The sequence below is a fragment of the Pelobates fuscus genome, chromosome 8, assembly GCF_036172605.1.
Source record: "Pelobates fuscus isolate aPelFus1 chromosome 8, aPelFus1.pri, whole genome shotgun sequence".
NCBI lineage: Eukaryota > Metazoa > Chordata > Amphibia > Anura > Pelobatidae > Pelobates > Pelobates fuscus.
The window spans coordinates 140,328,649-140,347,717 of record NC_086324.1 but is presented as its reverse complement, the minus strand read 5'-3'; the positions used below and the strand labels follow the sequence as shown (position 1 = coordinate 140,347,717).

The window sequence follows — 19,069 nt, the reverse complement described above, 5'->3', positions numbered from 1 at the left end:
ATAAAATAAATGAAAGAATAAATAAAAATTTAGAGATACAGCAAGCCAATTTCTACTATACGGGATAGAAACTGATGAATTATTATCGAACAAAATAAAGGTGAGACAAACTAGTTTCCTCATAAAGAAATTTAAGCAAGGGCAGGAGATTCTCCTAGCCCCTAAAGCTATACGTTTACCCTTTAAAAGCTTCTAGCAGAATTTATACAATCTTCCAGATTATTCCTCTAATGACATGTTAAATGAATATTTTCAAAATAAGAAGCTACCCCATTTAAGTTCTTTACAACTCAAATTACTGAATAAAAAAAATAACATTTGATGAAACAATGGCAGTAATCAACACTATGAAAAGGAATAAAGCCCCGGACCCTGACTGCTTTCTTGACTTATTTTATCTCCTTTACGAGGAATTACTTACCCCTAAATTGTTAGATTGCTTTCATTCTTTCGTGAATTCTGGGTCAGTGCCTAACGAAATGTTAAGGGCAAACATTACACCTATTTTGAAACAATATAAAGACCCAGAAGAAATAGCAAGCTATAGACCAATAGCCCTACTAAACATAGACTATACGATCTATACATTCATTTTAACTAACAGAGTTAAGAAAGCAATCCTGAGTATATCAGACAACCAATTTGTCCCCGAAAGATCAGCCACAAACAACATTAGTAAAATTAATAATATCTACCAATGTATTCACTCCTCTAAGACCCCTTTTTTCATGTTGGCTCTCAACGGAGAAAAGGTTTTTGATAGTGTCAATTGTAACTTTATTAATCAACTCTAACAGTCTTTGGTTTTCAAGGAAATATTGTATCAGCAGTAATGGCATTGTACTCTTTCCCATCCAGTAGAATCGTGGGTTCTGATTTACAGTCAGATTGGTTAGTGATATCAAATAGCACTCGTCAGGAATGTCCACTTTCTCCGTTACTATACATCTTAGCCGCAGAGCCTTTGGCCTTTGATAATCGATCCAATCCGGAAATACAGGAATTTAAAACAAAAAAATAGAGAACCTTAAATCAGCCAATATGCTGACGATACACTCTTGACTCTCTCAGAACGTAGTACATCAGTGCAGGAGGCAATGACAACAATTAAACATTATAGTTAAAGGACCACTATAGTGCCAGAAAAACAAAATTGTTTTTCTGGCTCTATAGTGTTAATAGTTCCCCCCCCACCCTCAGGGTCCCACTCCCGCTGGGCTGAAGGGGTTAAAACACTTCCCTTTCTCCAATGCCGGGCTCGCTCGGTGCTGGGGAACTCTCCCCCCTCTGCCGTTGTTGGCGCCGAATGTGCATGCGTTTCTCTGAAACTACTATGTTTACAGCAGGCAGGGTTAACCCCTAGAGGGACCTGGCACCCAGACCACTTCATTGAGCTGAAGTGGTCTGGGTGCCTATAGGGGTCCTTTAACTTCCAAAGTACAAGCTAAATGTAGAGAAAACGATTGCAATGTCTATGCATATAAATAAAGATATACTTAACCACAACTTTGGTTTTAAATGGGTGAAAAAATCATATAGATATTTAGGTATAAACATTTCTAATCAACCTTCGAAATTAGTGGAGGCCAATTTTCTACCCCTATTAAGGGAAATAAATCAAAATCTGAAACGATGGAAAGCACTTGAAATATCTTGGAGGGGCAGACTTCATACTATTAGATCCTATGTCTTTCCCAAATGTATCTATCTGTTAAGGATGATACCAATGAATATTCCACTACCATGGTTATAATTGCTGAACAAAGCGTTCAGCAATTTTATATGGTTTAAAAAGAAACCAAGGGGGCGGGGCCGGACCGCCATGCTGACCGGTCGCATGCAGGACAGGCTCCGCAGAAATCTGGCCTGTTAAGCCAACTTCTCAGCCCTGGTACTCGACATGAGCCCACAAGATATCCACACGGTGGTGGAAGAGGCGGTGGACCCCGAGATCGGGAGCTTTGGGTCCCCTGAAGGGGGCACAGGGCTTCGGGAGCTGCGGCCTACTCGGGAGGAGAGCGGGGTGGACGGCCGCCTCCCTGCCTCCCTCCCCAACTGCCACACACCGGCTTTTTGAGGGGCTTGCCGGTCCCGTTTCCCCCCCCTGTGGGCCGGGGGGGTCATCCCGGCCTGCCCCCCCCTTGGAAAGCTCAAGAGAGAGGAGAAGAGGCAGCACGAGACCCCCAAGGCCTACCTTACAAGATGGCGGCAACGGAAAGCTATGCACCATCACGCCATCCACCTCGACGACAGCCCGCAAAGCAAGTCCGGCGAGATATGCCGGGTACAGCATGGAAACATTCCATGCAGTCCTCGCAGCTACATCGCAGCTCAGGCTCACAACAAGCGAGGAGAGCTAGTCCGGGCAAATCCAGAGGGGCTCCAGCTGCAACACCCATGGAACCAAGGTACCCTGCCAGACTAACGAAGAGTCCACAAACTCGGAAACCTTGCTCTGCCCGTGCATGGCGCCGGACGAGGGGGAGAATGGGACTTGGTCTCTAGCATGGTGCCTGACTATCACCTCTGACTCAAACACCTACCGAGTACTTGTCTTGGCACTAGAGACTTTTATTTCACGTCCAGATCAACTGCACTTACTATTACTACAGCAGCAGGGGTGACAATGCCATGTAATTATCAACTGCCCTGTAACTAATCAGGAAATGGAGACGGGCAGGCTTGGGGGGCTAGTAATATGTTGTTCTTGCTTTATTCTCTAATGGTTTGCCTAATTATATGCATTCTCTGATCTGTCTGCCACCTCACGTTTAACATATATGCTATGGCCAGACTAAGCTTAGCCTTATGTTTCAGCTAGTCTAAGCGAGCAACAAATAGAAAAATAAAAAGCATTGATTTATAGATATATCAGCGAAGTTACCTTTTAGTTATGAGACAGAATTAGCTGTCCGACCCTCTACTGTTTACCACAAAAACAAGCGAGTTACTTAGCAAACTGTTTATTATAGTTCAGACATAACTGCCTAGCTTATCAATATGCTCTTCAAAACAAAATATGTGCAAATTCTCTATGCCACTGTTTCACCTATGTTCAAATATAAATGCACGCTGTTGTGGCGTATGACTATCCTATGTACTCACCTGCACAACAAAAATAAAGAATTATAAAAAAAAAAAAAAAAAAAAAAGAAACCAAGTGTTAGAATAAACTTTATTTATTTAAATAAAAAACAGGGGGGTATAAGTATGTAATGTCTTTCTGTATCAACGTGAGGCCCTTTTAATGCATACTCTTTCAATGATAAAGAAAGACAATGATTACGAAATTGAAGAAAGCTCAATTATCCCTCCAAATAGCCTGATTAAGGTCCTATGGCCAATAAAAAGCTCTGCTGGAGTATATAAGTCCGTTTATACCCATAATTTAATTTTAAAGTCACATTTTGGTTTTTGGAACCGGTTCAAGAGTCAGATTAATATTACAAATCAAATCTTACCGGCATTATCTTTAAAATACCTGAGTAACATGAACACAAATTTAGATTCAACATTGTGGTTTAGGCAAGGAATCGATAATATATCAACTTTGCTAGAGGGGCCTAGAGCAAGACCCTTTCAAGATCTCCAGCATTCTTTCAAATTACCGAACGATCAAATATATAATTACATGAGAATTAAAAGTTTTCTTCTGTCTGCTCTACATCAGGATGAGCGATCACTTTCAGCCAGTAAATTGAATGAAATAATCAATAAAGGCATTGAAACCAAATTATTGTCCAGATGTGTAGAGATAATAAGAACACTGAAGACCCCCAGAGACACCCAATGCAATTTGGCCGAAAGCAAAGATATTTACAGATACAAACTAATGAGAAGGATTGGTATGCTGCTCTGCAGACTGTATATAATTCGGTCCACTGTCTAAATATTATGGAATCCCATTTCAATCTAAGGAATAGATGGTACAAAACTCCATCAATGATGGCTAAGATTTGTCCTAATGATATACATGTCTGCTGGAGATGTGGCCTAGTTAATGCTGAAGAGAAACATTTGGTGAGATTGCCCTCCCATAAGACTGCCTTGGGACAAATTAGCTTTCAATGTTAATAAACTTCTTGGCCTCATGCAAGTTTGGTCTCCAGAGATATCCGTATTACACTTAAACCAACTGTATCTACCTAAAACCAAAAAAAAAAGTTTTCGATCTGTGCATTAATGGCCTCGAAACTGGAAATCGATCACTATTGACACCTGGCCTCAAATTAAAGAGCGTGTTAAATACCAGTTCAAAATGGAAAGAGGGATTGCTTTAGTCTTCGGTATCAACCCAACAAGTTACAGAATATGGGATAACTGGGTTAATACATTAGATTCCATAAACACCCTCTAAACTAATGTACCATCCTAGACACCATGCCTCAGCTAATGACTCTATTTTTTTTTTTTTATTCCTTTCACTGCACTTTATACTGTCAATCAAGTATTTATTAAATATTGATTGTTTAGTATTGTGTTAAGGAAATGATTTGCATTTGTCCTCCACATACAAATAGGAAAAGCTCAGCTGTTTTATTCGAAATTGAAAGCACGTTTTTAGGGAAAGGAGACTATGGGGTAAAAAATGCCCCCTACTTTTTTAATTGGATTGAATAGACCATGCATATACAAATGATTCCTATATTCCCAGCCAAATCACAGTTTGTGTCTGCCTGCTGCTTCAGGCAGACCCCTCCCGACTACCAATCAGGAGCATCTCCTTGTGTTATTAATTTACACACAAGCCAGTTTACAGGTTAGGGAAACTGTCCAGCTATTTTCTAGGGCGAATTGGCTCAATTTGGGCAGAATTAGGACGTAAAAAATGTACAAATCGCTGCCTTTCTATGCCACTATCAGAGCTGAAGAAGGAAGGGGAGCTCTGAATACCACCAGCTTTGTAGTAGTGCACAGTTCTGGTGATGCTTAGAGTGACCCATCACAAGTGAGTTTCACATGTTAGAACACGGACTTCTTTAAGAATTACTAGTTCCAATGCAGAGCAACAAATAGAAATAATTCTGTGTCTTGCTTCCCAAAGGACTCAGAGAATGGTGGTGACAGTGGATGTCCTAGTGAAAAGAGAAGTGAATCCGATGAAATGGAACCTCGGGTAAGATTTTTATTGACATTGACCGAAAAATACAAGCAGCAATTAAAGAGGAATGGTAACCTCTCCTATCTCTTTCAAGCTTAATAGCCATCTGAAAAAAGGAAAGTTGTCTGTGGTTTGTGCAATTTTTTTCTTCTCGCATAATATTTATGATATGTGATGCTATTAAGGCACAGCCTGGCATACAATGCAAATCATCCCATATTCTGTGTACTTGGCATTATGGGAAGGTGATGCCCCAGCATGTATGTGCACTGCATGATGGTAAGATATCAGAACCAGTACCTGAATTTTTTCTACTGTTAATGTGCTTTGCAATAACTTACACTGTAATGTACATCTCTCCCCAGTAAATGCTTAATTTTCTTATTGGAAATGCCAGGTCCTCTTTAATGTTCAGCATTGTAGCAATCTATGTATATAAAGCAGTTGTGGGTCAGAGTTCTAAAAGTGGAGCAATTGACAAGAACATGCTACATTTCCAAATGAGTTTGCCTCATTTTTTAAAATTTGACCTGCAATTGATCTTTATGTATAACTTCCAATATATTTAAAGCAGTGTGGATTAATCTACATATGCGTTTAAAATATTTAATACAATTTATGTTTTTTTTGGGGGGGTTTATGTGATTTCCCCCCACCCAACGTTAATGACTGATTGTTAGCCTTTGGCACTCCCACTCTGGGTACCATTTATCTTCTATTGTTTAAAGGGTTACCCCAACCAAAAACAAGCGGTTTTGGGTAGAGTAACCTTTCTCAGCCTGGTCCTATTCAACTCCCCCACAAAAAATAAAAAATAAAAAAAATACAATCAGGGAAATTCAGGGAGGGCAGGCTGAGGGTTGAAAATGGTCAGCTGGGGAGTTCTACCATTGGATGTCTGTTGCCAGCATGCTGTGTATGCTGGTATCATATGCCAGTTTTTCACAGAATTGGGATTGGCCTGCCCGAAACGCTTGTTCTGGACTGGCTAATGATACTCTTAGCTGCTGCCCGGGGTAGGACTTATACCTTCGGCACCAGAGTGGTTAATATTTGTATGTGCAGCATTTCATAGTGAAATACAGACTTCAGGCATTGTGACCACTTCAAATCACTGTAGTGGTCATGGTGATTGGAGTAACCCTTTAATTTGCTAATCATTATTATTTTATTATTTATATAATGCCATCAGATTCTGTAGCGCTGTACAATGGGTATCCTAATCATCTAGGTATCGAGATGAGCAGTTCTAACTATGGCTGTGCCAGTTGCTACCCATCACTAGTTTGTTGTCTGCATTTTGTAGAACCCTCTGTTTATCTATTGAAGGATTAAGCAGATGTCTCTGTTTGCGGTGTAGCATCCTCACAATTGCGGTAGAAGACGCCTTGAATCAGAATCCGAAGACGGTTTTGGAAAGGTAAATTGTTTAACTCTTTCGAAACAGATTACCTTTACTGACCTTTTCCTCTCATTCGATCATCCTTCATTCTGCCTTGTATTAAAACAGCAGTACTAGCTTATAAAATGTAAAAAGTCTATATCGGAGATGGTTCCTCTTTTTATTATTTTCATAGTTATGACATCCATACGTAAATGTTTGGCCAGGATGTAAATAGACTATTTAACGTGAACCTGGAAGAAAGTCCTAAGATCTCGGACACAGCTGCTAGGACCCTACCAAGTGCAATTCTTTCTAAACTAGTAACAGGAGATGGCAGAGAGATACACAAAAAGTTGGATGAGACCAGGGATTAGGGATATTTTTTGACCTTCCTCTACAAATTAGGTGGCTACAAAACAGGACGGTTGGGAGGAACACAGGCTAAATATCACAGTGAATACTATGAATTTTTACCACAAAGAGGAAATTGAAGTTTATCACATGTTCTAGTTTGACGTTGTACCCATGTACATTACATAGTCATATATTTAACTGGGTACATATGCAATATAATTAAACTGTAATTGCAGTTCCTTTTTTTTGTGTAACTCCTATTTTATTCAATTTTAAAATAACAATGTGCAATAACGAGGTATAATAGAGTCAAACTAATATAAACCTCAAGGTCAGGGTAAATGGCAGCTAATTTTTTATTGAATTCTAGTTCCTGCTTTCTATAGTAAGTTCACTCATTGACTTCAGCAAATAGTGGGCTCTGTAGCCACTGTACCTCACTGTAACCAAATTATTTTTTAGGAAATTATCTCAGATTTCCTCTGCTTTTTTCATATTGGCACGGTCCCCATTAATGGGAAAGTTCATCATATTTAGCTGAAAATATTGTTTGGTTGTTCGCTAATAATTTACACTCTAGAACTGCTTGGTCCTCTGTGAGTGGCCCACTTTAATAAAGATAGCAGTGGCTCAGAAATTAAGCCAATCATTAGAAAGATAGTAGAACGTGTCACCATTTTGTAATCTACAAAATCCAAATTATTCTGAGAATATTACATTATTAGCGTTTGTTCAGTAAAACTAATTTTAAATCCCTAGTGCTGCTGATTTTACTTCGTGTTATATCTGTTTCTTAACACTTCACCACATCAATTCCTTTTCCAATCTTTTTTTCTCCAATTAGAGCAGAGGTGTTGTAAATAAGGCCTATCTGATCTCTAGAAACAGCCCCAGGAGTAAACTGGTGATTTTGCATGGACCTCTGTCCGTTTCCCATGATTCTCTGCTTTTCTTACCGATTTCTTACGATTTCCCAGCATCCTTTACTTGCACATGGTTGGATGGCTTCATATCCTTAAGATCCACATGGTTGTGAAGTGATCTAGCCAGTAAACGTTATGGAGTTAATCTCATGTATAGTTTTTATATTCAAACTACCTTAGCTGTGTTACTATGTAGAGATTAAATGTGTCGCCACCGCCTAGTGTTTTACCAACCTGTATATGATCTATGATTTACATTACAGCATAACTTTAAAATGTTGTAGAGATCTTTTTTAGGGAAAAAAAAAAAAAAATGTTGCCTTTTTTCCCAACGACATAATGATGCAACATGCAAACTCGACATAACAGAAAACAAGTTGTGTTTTTTTTTTTTTCTTTCTAGAAATGCATAGTTTGACCATATAATTTTATTAGAGCTGCATATTGTTGTCAGACAGTGACTAGGTCTGACAAATACCATTTAAATGTAATGCTACTCTAAATCAAATAACTGGCTTACAGATAGAAGTTGCTAAATGTATTAAAAATGAAATCCCAGGAAGAAGTCCAGAAATATTTCTACTGATTATTTACCATTTATACTTTTTCATTAAAAAAAAAAAAAAGCCATCCAACCATGGTGCGGAAAAATACATAAATTCTCAATTTGTATTCTTTGTTCGGTTACTCCAATAATAAAATGTATCCAGAGGAACATCTAACTGCTTCATGCAGGTTCTTCACAGCTGAGGCCAGTGATGGGAAACCTGGCCAATATCCCCTTTCACAGATCGAATCTTTGCACATACAATCACACAATAGACCAGTGATTGATACTGCAGATATTTGTGGGATGTGTATTTTCCAGTCTTTCAGTTCATAACTCACAAACAACTGCAGTACCAAGCATAGTCAACAGTACAGAAGATTTAAGTGGCATTCTGCGGCAATAGAAACTGTGCTTTATTCAGTGAAATAAGGGCCTATCTGTGTCCTTAATGAAATAAAGCCCTATTTATTTACCCTGCCAGAGTCCCCGATTCTTTTAGGTTAATGATACATAGTTTATTTTGCATGAGCTTGCTGGAGTGCAGTTGAGCATATTACAAAGAAACCTGTTCTACTACTTGGCATTAACGGGGTTAAACCGAGCTCGAGGCTGAATGGTTTGTCTATACTTCTGTGTGCAATAAAGCACGCCTCTGTGTCTGCCACATTTCTACAAACAGCGGTATATCCGATTTTGATGTTTGTGATAGATTTGCTTTAAATGCTAATAGGATAGTTGCATGGAGAAACAGTGGCAGGGCGGTTATTGTCCTCACCCACGTAACCTAGGAATTGATTCAATCACGAGCATGGTGACGTCCAATACATTGTATAAGGCTTTGTCACAATCCAGGTACCACTTTTTCCGGGGAGTTTTGTGCACATCTGATCGCTGGGCAGTATGAGATGTTTTAGTTTTATCAAATGAACAGTGTGAGATGAATGGAAATCACAGTGCGGTTTCATTTTGCTTGCTGCGTAGTTTAATTCAGGGATTTGTCCCTCCATTAATAAGTGGAGCTAGAGTTATGCTGCTTGTTTTTAAGCATGAAAAGTGTGTATTCCTTAATCCGTGTTGACACACTGGCATTTAAAAAATATATGTATATATTTGTGTCTAGTGTGTGTGTATATATATATATATATATATATATTTTTTTTTTTATTTTTTTTATAATATCTGTTGATGTGTCATATTTTCTTTTTTTTGCAAATTGATAGCCATGTCCTAGAATTCCTAAGCTTATATTGAACTAAGTTCAAGTGGGTCTGTAGAGCAGCGCTAAATGCGAGTTGACTGAGATTGATGGGAATTGTAACACTTGTTGTGCTGTAGAAAACACATGCTTGCTTTATATAGACCTCTAAGATTACATCTCCTAACTGACTCGTTTTATTAACACATTCTAGGTCACAGTGGAGAAATGGAACCAGTTTCACGCAGCCCGTGTCCACATTCACCGACCTTCCTGTGTCGCAGTGGAAGTCCAACGCCTGAACGCTTTAGAACTTGAGAAGAAGATTGGAAAATCCATCCTTGGGAAGGTAGAGTGCTGCATTCATAATCAGAATGAAAGCAATATTTAGCAATGAAATGTTGTTTTTTGTTGTTGTTGTTTTTTTAAACTTCTCTCTTTATTGAAACCAATTGCTTGCCATCTTTGTTACAGGTTCACTTGGCTATGGTGCGTTATCATGAAGCTGGACGCTTGTGTGAAAAAGATCAGGAATGGGATCACGATTCTGCAATTTTTCACCTCGAACACGCAGCTAATCTCGGAGAACTGGAAGCCATCATTGGCCTTGGACTCATGTATTCTCAGTTGTCCCATCACATACTCACCGACATCTCTGTGCCGGTAAAGCAATAAATGTGAAACTATAAAATATATATATATATATATATATATATATTTAACATTATCTTATAGACAATGCATTACAAAATATGTGCAAAAGAATGGGTGGGGGGGATAACTTCAAAGATCTTAAAGCTACACAACGGAGAGATGCTGTTTGACTCTACAGACAGACTCCTACCATACCAGGAAAAGGCTCCACCAATCAGGAGCCTCTCATTCTAGTCTGAGATATAATTTAGTTCCTTCCCATTCCACAGCTGCCATCATTTACACACAGCCCGGTTCACAATGTTTTCTGCGCATGCTTGTTGCGTACACACGATCCAGCCGGGGTGTCTGTTAACACATAGGTGAAAGTGTTTTTATTTAGAACTTAGTGCATTTGAGAATTAAGAATGCAGTGACCGGCTCCTTAAATCATAACCTAACCCATTTAACACTTTGCATGCCACAATGGTGAGCAATACTCTCTTATCCTCAAAGGAGTTTAGGCAATAAACACTGAGAGGTAGTTGCCTGACAACAAATGTACAAACATAACAAATGTTTCCAGCTTTGGAACTGTAACATCAGCATATCTGTATAGTGAATGAGTCCCAAGGGGTTACATTTCTGAGAATATATTGATGTTCCAGTAAGAGCTACTGCTACTGTAAAAAATGTTAGTGCTATTATTGAAGTGCACCTGTCTCTGTCATCATTCATGTACATAACTCTCATCATAAAGTTAAATTATAAGTTTAGTTTAGGGTTTACTTACCTACTTTCCACCCAGAAAGCTCCACCCTGATTGGAGGTCTGAGAGCGGTCTGTGCCATGATGCTGGCACGGTGGCTTATTGCTAGTCTATGTGAACAAAGTGACACCTGTTGCTTAATTTCTCTATTACCCCGGCAAATGCAAGCTTGCTGTCGGATTATCTCTGTAAACAGAAAGCATGCCCTGTAGTTGCTGTCCAACAAGCAGGAGAGCCACATTTGTTCTCCTCTGTCACTCAGTTCTGAATATAGACTTCGATGCCTTCAACAGCTCAGTGCTGTCAGTATTGAAGTCTATGCTAAGAATTGATTGACAGGTAGGGGAAGGACTTCACTTTTAAACCGTTTTTACTTAAAAATGTTATATTTCCTTGCATTTTTCCCAACTCCACGTGTAATATTTTTATGTTATACAGTTTAACCCTAAATTCTGTGTGCCATGACAGGTACATTTAAATTCACTTGCAGTAATAATAGAAGATGATAATCTGGACATTCCTTGGACATTTCTTCTCTGCCGTAAATACATATGAAAGGGTTAAAAGTGTTTTTTTTAAATGATGCTACCCTAGACGGGAGTACCTGTAAGCCTGCAGGTTTGATGCCCCTTTCATGAGTATAAGATTACTTCAAGTAAAGACTGAACAATGTTTATTTACTGAGGATGTTAGGGCAATGCCACTGCTTACATTAAGCTATTTGTTTGCATGGGTTACACGACCTTTTACCTACATTGCTCTGAGACCTGCACTCTACAGCAAAGGTTATGTTTATAAATGTAATTAGCATAATACAAATAATTATTGGTTATGGTTCTTTACAGTGCTTGATGAACAGTGTTTGTCTTTGTGAATGTTTTAGAATTAGTTTGTAGTATGTGCTTCCATCACTAGAGTTAGGCTAGACACTGGCTAACTGCCTGGCAGTTGCAGAGCTATGATTGCCATCATGCTTGGTAAATCCCTAGTATGCCCATTCAATGGCCATGCATTCTGGCAGTGGGACTTTTACAACCGTGAAAGAGATATTTGTCAGATAGAAGAATAGCAAAGTCTGGTGAGAAATACCATTCAGTGACCATGAGTTATTTATGTTTGTTTTATTTATTTTTTCTTGTACAAAGGACACAGAGGAGAACAGAATTAAAGGATTTAATTATTTGTTGATGTCAGCAGAAGCTGGAGATCGACCTTCAATGATTCATGTGGCTCGAGCATATGATACCGGTATAAACTTGGGATCAGACAGGTACGAAACTACTGCAATATTTTGGTCTATTTGATAGCAGCTGTATATTGACATCATGAACACTAACATGCATCCAGTGACATCATTATCTTGGCTTCACTATGTCAGGATGACATCTTCCCAGCACTAGTTCCCTGTGAGAAAGTACTCCCCCTTAAACCTACCTTCCAACATTCTATAGAACCTAGAACTTAACAGTATTGAAAAGTGCACTGCTCAAAAAAATAAAGGGAACACAAAAATAACACATCCTAGATCTGAATTAATTAAATATTCTCATAGTTGAATGTGCTGACAACAAAAATCACACAAAAATAAATAAAATGGAAAACAAATTTTTTCAACCCATGGAGGTCTGGATTTGGAGTCACACTCAAAATTAAAGTGGAAAAACACACTACAGGCTGATCCAACTTTGATGTAATGTCCTTAAAACAAGTCAAAATGAGGCTCAGTAGTGTGTGTGGCCTCCACGTGCCTGTATGACCTCCCTACAACGCCTGTGCATGCTCTGATGAGGTGGCGGATGGTCTCCTGAGGGATCTCCTACCAGACCTTGACTAAAGCATCTGCCAACTCCTGGACAGTCTGTGGTGCAACGTGACGTTGGTGGATGGAGCGAGACATGATGTCCCAGATGTGCTCAATTGGATTCAGGTCTGGGGAACGGGCGAGCCAGTCCATAGCATCAATGCCTTCATCTTGCAGGAACTGCTGACACACTCCAGCAGGAGGAACCCAGGGCCAACCGCACCAGCATATGGTCTCACAAGGGGTCTGAGGATCGATTCTCGGTACCTAATGGCAGTCAGGCTACCTCTGGCAGGCACATGGAGGGCTATGCGGCCCACCCAAAGAAATGCCACCCCACACCATTACTGACCCACTGCCAAACCGGTCATGCTGGAGGATGTTGCAGGCAGCAGAACGTTCTCCACGGCGTCTCCAGACTCTGTTACGTCTGTCACATGTGCTCAGTGTGAACCTGCTTTCATCTGTGAAGAGCACAGGGCGCCAGTGGCGAATTTGCCAATCTCGGTGTTCTCTGGCAAATGCCAAACGTCATGCACGGTGTTGGGCTGTAAGCACAACCCCCAACTGTGGACGTCGGGCCCTCAAACCACCCTCATGGAGTCTGTTTCTGACCATTTGAGCAGACACATGCACATTTGTGGCCTGCTGGAGGTCATTTTGCAGGTCTCTGGCAGTGCTCCTCCTGTTCCTCCTTGCACAAAGGTGGAGGTAGCGGTCCTGCTGCTGGGTTGTTGCCCACCTACGGCCTCCTCCACGTCTCCTGATGTACTGGCCTGTCTCCTGGTAGCGCCTCCATGCTCTGGACACTACGCTGACAGACACAGCAAACCTTGGTGTCACAGCTCGCATTGATGTGCCATCCTGGATAAGCTGCACTACCTGAGCCACTTGTGTGGGTTGTAGACTCAGTCTATGCTACCACTAGAGTGAAAGCACCGCCAGAATTCAAAAGTGACCAAAATATCAGCCAGGAAGCATAGGAACTGAGAAGTGGTCTGTGGTCACCACCTGCAGAACCACTTCTTTATTGGGGGTGTCTTGCTAATTGCCTATAATTTCCACCTGTTGTCTATCCCATTTGCACAACAGCATGTGAAATTGATAGTCACTCAGTGTTGCTTCCTAAGTGGACAGTTTGATTTCACAGAAGTGTGATTGACTTGGAGTTACATTGTGTTGTTTAAGTGTTCCCTTTATTGTTTTTGAGCAGTGTATTTCCTGTTTCGGATACGGCTGTCCTACGGAGATATAGAAGTATAATAGGAAACAAAAAGTGTTTTTACAGCTTACACTGTTGTTTTAGTCCTACAGACTATATAGTTAAATTGGATGTTGTTCTCTCTGCAGGTTGCAGGACTGGGAGCAGGCTCTGTTCTGGTACAATTCTGCGCTGAACATGACCGATTATGACGAGGGAGGAGAATATGATGGAACTCAGGATGAGCCCAAGTACATGCTGCTGGCCAGGGAAGCTGAGATGCTGGTGGCAGGCGGGTATAACTTGGAGAAAGATCCACAGAAAGCTGGTGAGATATACACTACATAATATAACTCCCTTTGTGTTCAGTTTTGTGTAATATATTTAAACAAGCAAGAACAGCTTCTGTTGAATTAAAGCCCCCTTTATCCTTGGCCAGAGACTGGATAATTTTAGTATAAGGGGGGAAAAAAGTGCAGCTGCAGTTGGTCTTGCCTGTCTATAGAATGGTGTTGCATCCTACTCAACTCCATTATACTCATTAGACATAAAAATGGTGACAATTACAGGGACGCAGTAAGCACAATAAACTTCTTAATGTTGTAGTTTTTGGTGCATATGCACTGTCCCTCCTGTCTGACCAATGGAAACAATGCACTTAGTGAGAAACTGTAATGTGTAAATTTTATGTGTATTGTATTATGTGCCTCTAGTGGCACTCGAACAGATAGCAACCAGAAGCACTTCTTCATAAAGACTACGAGGAAAAGCCTTAGTGTTTGACGTTTTGTTTTAAAAAGGGAGGGGGCATGCATGCTAAGTAAAGGAACACTCTAAAATTAAAAAGAAATATTTTTTAATGTTAGCGTATTCTTTTAAGTAAATGAATAGCTCACTTTCTCTTCCTTCAGTATCATCCGATCCATGTAATTATCGAGGTATGAGCAGGAGTAGGCCTGAGAGACACTGTCCCCCTAAGCTGGACTCCTATCCAGCATGTGTCTCACATAGGGCTATGCAAACATGTCAATTGTCAGGAACTCAAAAATATTTTTTTAAAGGGTCATTCTAGCCACCATAATAAGCACTATGGCACATTTTGAATTTATATTTAATTTTTGACATAATGAACTGTAATAAACTTGATATTTTTCATGCTCTCCTGTCCATTCCTCGGTAAATATCATACATATTCTGTGTAGTCTAAAAGCAGCAGAGGACTATGCTTGTCCAATATCAGTATTTAAAGAACACTCCAGACACCTAAAGTACATCAGCTCGTGGAGGTTCTGTATGTGTCTGGAGCCTGTCATATATGTCCGATATCAATAGAAATCTGCACTGGTTTAACTTGACCGGCTCTGACCGTGCATAAAACAGTAGAATTTTCATATTATTTTGGCACTGCATGCACGTTGCTCAGTCCTTACAAATGGTCATTTCTGATGTTTTAATTTCCTTTTCTTTAGGTGATCTGTACACAGAAGCCGCTGAATCGGCCATGGAGGCCATGAAAGGCAGGCTGGCCAATCAGTACTATCAGAAGGCAGAGGAGGCCTGGGCACTCATGGAAGAGTAGTCCCCTACTCCTTGAACATATAAGAATGGCAGCTTAACAAAAATACAAAACATGCAAAAAGGAGTGTGGTTTACATTGATAACCAAATGATGGTTTTGTCCCTGGATTATCCTAATGCTTGTTTACATTGAGACACAAAGCATAAAAGATGTTATTGTTAACGAGTGCATATTCCCCTTTGCGGCACATTAAGCAGCTGCCTCCAGCACTTTTTTTTTTTTTTTAGCAGAATGCTGTGAAAGGCAGGTGGGCCTCCCTAATTTTTAACGGAGGCCCCTCACCTATCCATAGAAACTATCATTTTAACTTTTGAGTGGAGGTCACAAGATATATGTGCCTGTTGGTGTCTGGGTTTTAAGTCCTGCTTTGCATGAAGACACTTTTTGTAAAAACATTTCTCATTTCCCATTGTCTATATCCCTGGCTTTCAGGTCCCACAATGCTCTGTTGCATCCAGAATAAGATGAATTATCAGTGCAAAATGCCTTTCATGTCCTTGGTCGTCAAATTGCTAAACCATCATACGCGCTTACATCCCCCATCCCTATCTGGTACTGATGTTAGTTGCAACAAAGTTCTTCTGAAATGTACATTGTAACAAAAGTCATGGCATATTAGTATAAAGGACTCAGGAATCAATAATTATGTAGTTTGACAGAAATAACATGATGGCTGATTTATTTCTGTACCGTACTTTTACACTGAGAATCAAAGGGCTTTTAATACCTTTTGCTAAGATTATTAATATGCAAAGCAGTAATGGCGCTTAAAACGGCAAATAATTACAAACTTAGAACGGCGGTGCAGCTGTGTTTTCTGGAGCTACTGACTGACTCACTTTTTCTTTAAAAAACATTTTGGAAAAAATTATGAATTTCTTTTCTTTTACTTTGACTCCTCTAATACAGGACTAAAGCTCATGTCCCTTCCTTCAGTGAAGGGAGCTGTAAGTCAATATTTACATCATGTCCACACCTTCTGCAGTTAGCTAGAACCATTCTTCTTGTGTCAGTCACCTTCTTTAAGCCGGACCTGTTACCTAAGCACACATTAACAGTGTTTGCACGGTGGATAGAGCATAAACGAAAAGAAATATTCTGCACATTTTGGTAGCTGAATTGTATTTAAATACGTTGAGAAAGAAAAGGTTTAAACAGGCTCTTTTTGGAACAATGTAAAATCGGATTTATTCTGCACCAGTGCATGGTGTGCCCTGTCTGTGCCAGGATTAAACTGGATTATAATGTCAGTTGCTAAATCTGTAATATGCATTTAAAAGAAAATGGAGACCATCACATGAAAAATGTTAAAGTAAGTTGTAAGATTTTTTTTTCTTTGCTATAATTTCAAGAGAAGTGACAGTTCCTCGTTAATATCCCAAAAATGTCCACCGTATAATTCCAATGCAGATTTATCTTATCCGTCATCTTTACAAGGTTTGATTACTGCATCGTGCTAATATCTGACCTACCTCAAAGCTACATTTAACTTCTTTAACAAATTCCAAATGCTGCTACCCTTACCTTCCGCATCATGCCTCTTTCTACCAGTCCTTTTCTTATCATGTCCCAAAATCCCATATCGTCATCCTTTGTTTACTTTGTTTAATTACACTCATTCTCCCAAATTTGACAATCTCAGCAAATACAATGCCTTCCCATAGTTCATCTACTCCCTGCAGTGCGTACAGACTCTGAACGCCAGTCACTGCCCCCGGAAGCACCTCTAGTGGCTGCCCGAGTGGCTGCCACTAGAGGTGTTCCTGGTCAGTTTCCTAGTTTCTCTGAAAAGGCAGTGTTTACATTGAAAAGACTGCAGGGACAGGCTATACTTGCCAAAACAAATACATTAAGCTGTAGTTGTTCTGGTGACTATAGTGTCCCTTTAATGTGCTCATTGATTATACATTTAATAATCATTATAAAGCATAATATAAGATGTTCAAAAAGTAATAAAATGGGATTTTCCCCATGCCAGGCTATGCAGAGATGTCACTCAAGGGTTGTTTACTAAAGTGAGCAGTCCGGGTCAACTTAGATTGAATTTCAAATTTTAAGGACACAGTAGCGGAACTGAAAGCATGGCTGACATAGAGAATTTTTCTGGTTTAATTATTTTGATCTTAAATTTCAAATTCACTTTGAATTATCATTTTAGTAAATAGCCCTAAACGTTTGGTGAGATCCATTTGCTTGCTGTCTACTAGAACATGGTGTTCAGGAATAGTTAGGATGTGCATAAGGTTAACCTGATGAACTGATCTGGGAATTTGTTATGGGCTGACTAGACGCTCCAATTGTCTCTTATCTGCTATCACAATCATTATCTCTCTTGTACGCTAAGGATTCTTTTGTTGACTGTCGTTCATATTTTTAATGTTACCACCACTCATGCCTAAAACTTTTTACACATCATATATCCTTAACATTCTATTATCCTTGGACACTTCTTTCATGTACATAGACCTCAGAAAAAAAAATATTCAGTCATCTTTTTCTATGGTAATGAAAATGAAAGCATTTAAAATCTGATCTAACATACAGAGTTTTATAAGACATAAGCATTGATAGAATATTGCTACTTTTCTTGAAATAACCTGGTACTTTTTATATCATACTTATGCAAATATAGGCTTAATGGAGAAATTGAACACGCTATTTAGAATTAGATGGTATTAACGCTATGGTGAAAAAAAAAGGACCGTTAAATTTTGAACCGATTTGATATTTTTTGTCATGTTTTATGTATCTGCTGGAAAATGTGCTGAACTTTTGCTGATAAAAATGTGTGGATAAGTTTTGATGTGAGTCTTAGTTCATAAGGTAAACATATGGTATGGGTTTAAATTTTATTTAGCTGTTTTCATGCACGTTAATACATTAAAAAAATGTTTCTACCAAAACCCAGTATGAATGGAAAAAGTTGGACTTTTTAGTTCTGATTGGTAGATATCACCGTGTTTATTAGAAAGAAAAGAAAATGCTTGATTTTGTTTTGGTGCGAATTGAAATAGCATTGGCAGGCGTGCCCAAAAAAGAAATGTATTCTTTTAACCCCTTAAGGACCAAACTTCTGGAATAAAAGGGAATAATGACGTGTCAGACATGTCATGTGTCCTTAAGGGGTTAAACAAAATTTGGTTAACAATTAAACCAAAAATTTAAAATATTAACGTGACTTCCCACAGATATTGCTTAAGCGGCTGGGTAATCATCAGCATAGTACTAAATTAAATTACTGGAATTCCCAGAAATCTCTGCTTTGTCCAGAAATTCCCATAAATATGCTACTGCTTCCTTCCACCCTTAGAGTCCTGCGAGACTGTAGAGCAGGCATTTTTGGGAGTTGTAGTTCAGCTGTTAGCTTTTTGCAATAGAAAACTGACTAATGTACAGCAAACTCACTGTATGTAACTGGTCCAAAACTTTTAAATGTCTATGTACCAAGATCATGTCTTGAAGCCTTCCAAAGATGGAAGTTTTACCATTAGATCTGTTTTAATAATCCGAACATAAACACAGGATTGTATTTACTTAACACTGCATTCTAGTGAATTAAAAACCGAACTTCAAAATTGAG

The 19,069-nt window shown here is 39.3% G+C and overlaps 1 protein-coding gene across 4 annotated transcripts in view; it reads left to right on the top strand.

Moving 5' to 3' along the window:
• The window catches only part of EEF2K (eukaryotic elongation factor 2 kinase), a 76,922-nt gene extending 60,591 nt beyond the window's left edge, over positions 1–16,331 (top strand). For 2 of the 4 annotated variants that reach the window (XM_063430365.1, XM_063430366.1), the window contains 8 exons: positions 5,045–5,116; positions 6,462–6,521; positions 7,684–7,743; positions 9,722–9,856; positions 9,982–10,170; positions 12,055–12,179; positions 14,061–14,239; positions 15,381–16,331. In XM_063430365.1, the coding sequence (XP_063286435.1) occupies positions 5,045–5,116; positions 6,462–6,521; positions 7,684–7,743; positions 9,722–9,856; positions 9,982–10,170; positions 12,055–12,179; positions 14,061–14,239; positions 15,381–15,490 (930 nt within the window). In that variant the 3' untranslated portion in view covers positions 15,491–16,331. The remainder of the gene's footprint in view (positions 1–5,044; positions 5,117–6,461; positions 6,522–7,683; positions 7,744–9,721; positions 9,857–9,981; positions 10,171–12,054; positions 12,180–14,060; positions 14,240–15,380) is intronic. The other 2 variants (XM_063430368.1, XM_063430367.1) reach the window with 1 other exon arrangement.
• Positions 16,332–19,069: the final 2,738 nt, after the last annotated feature.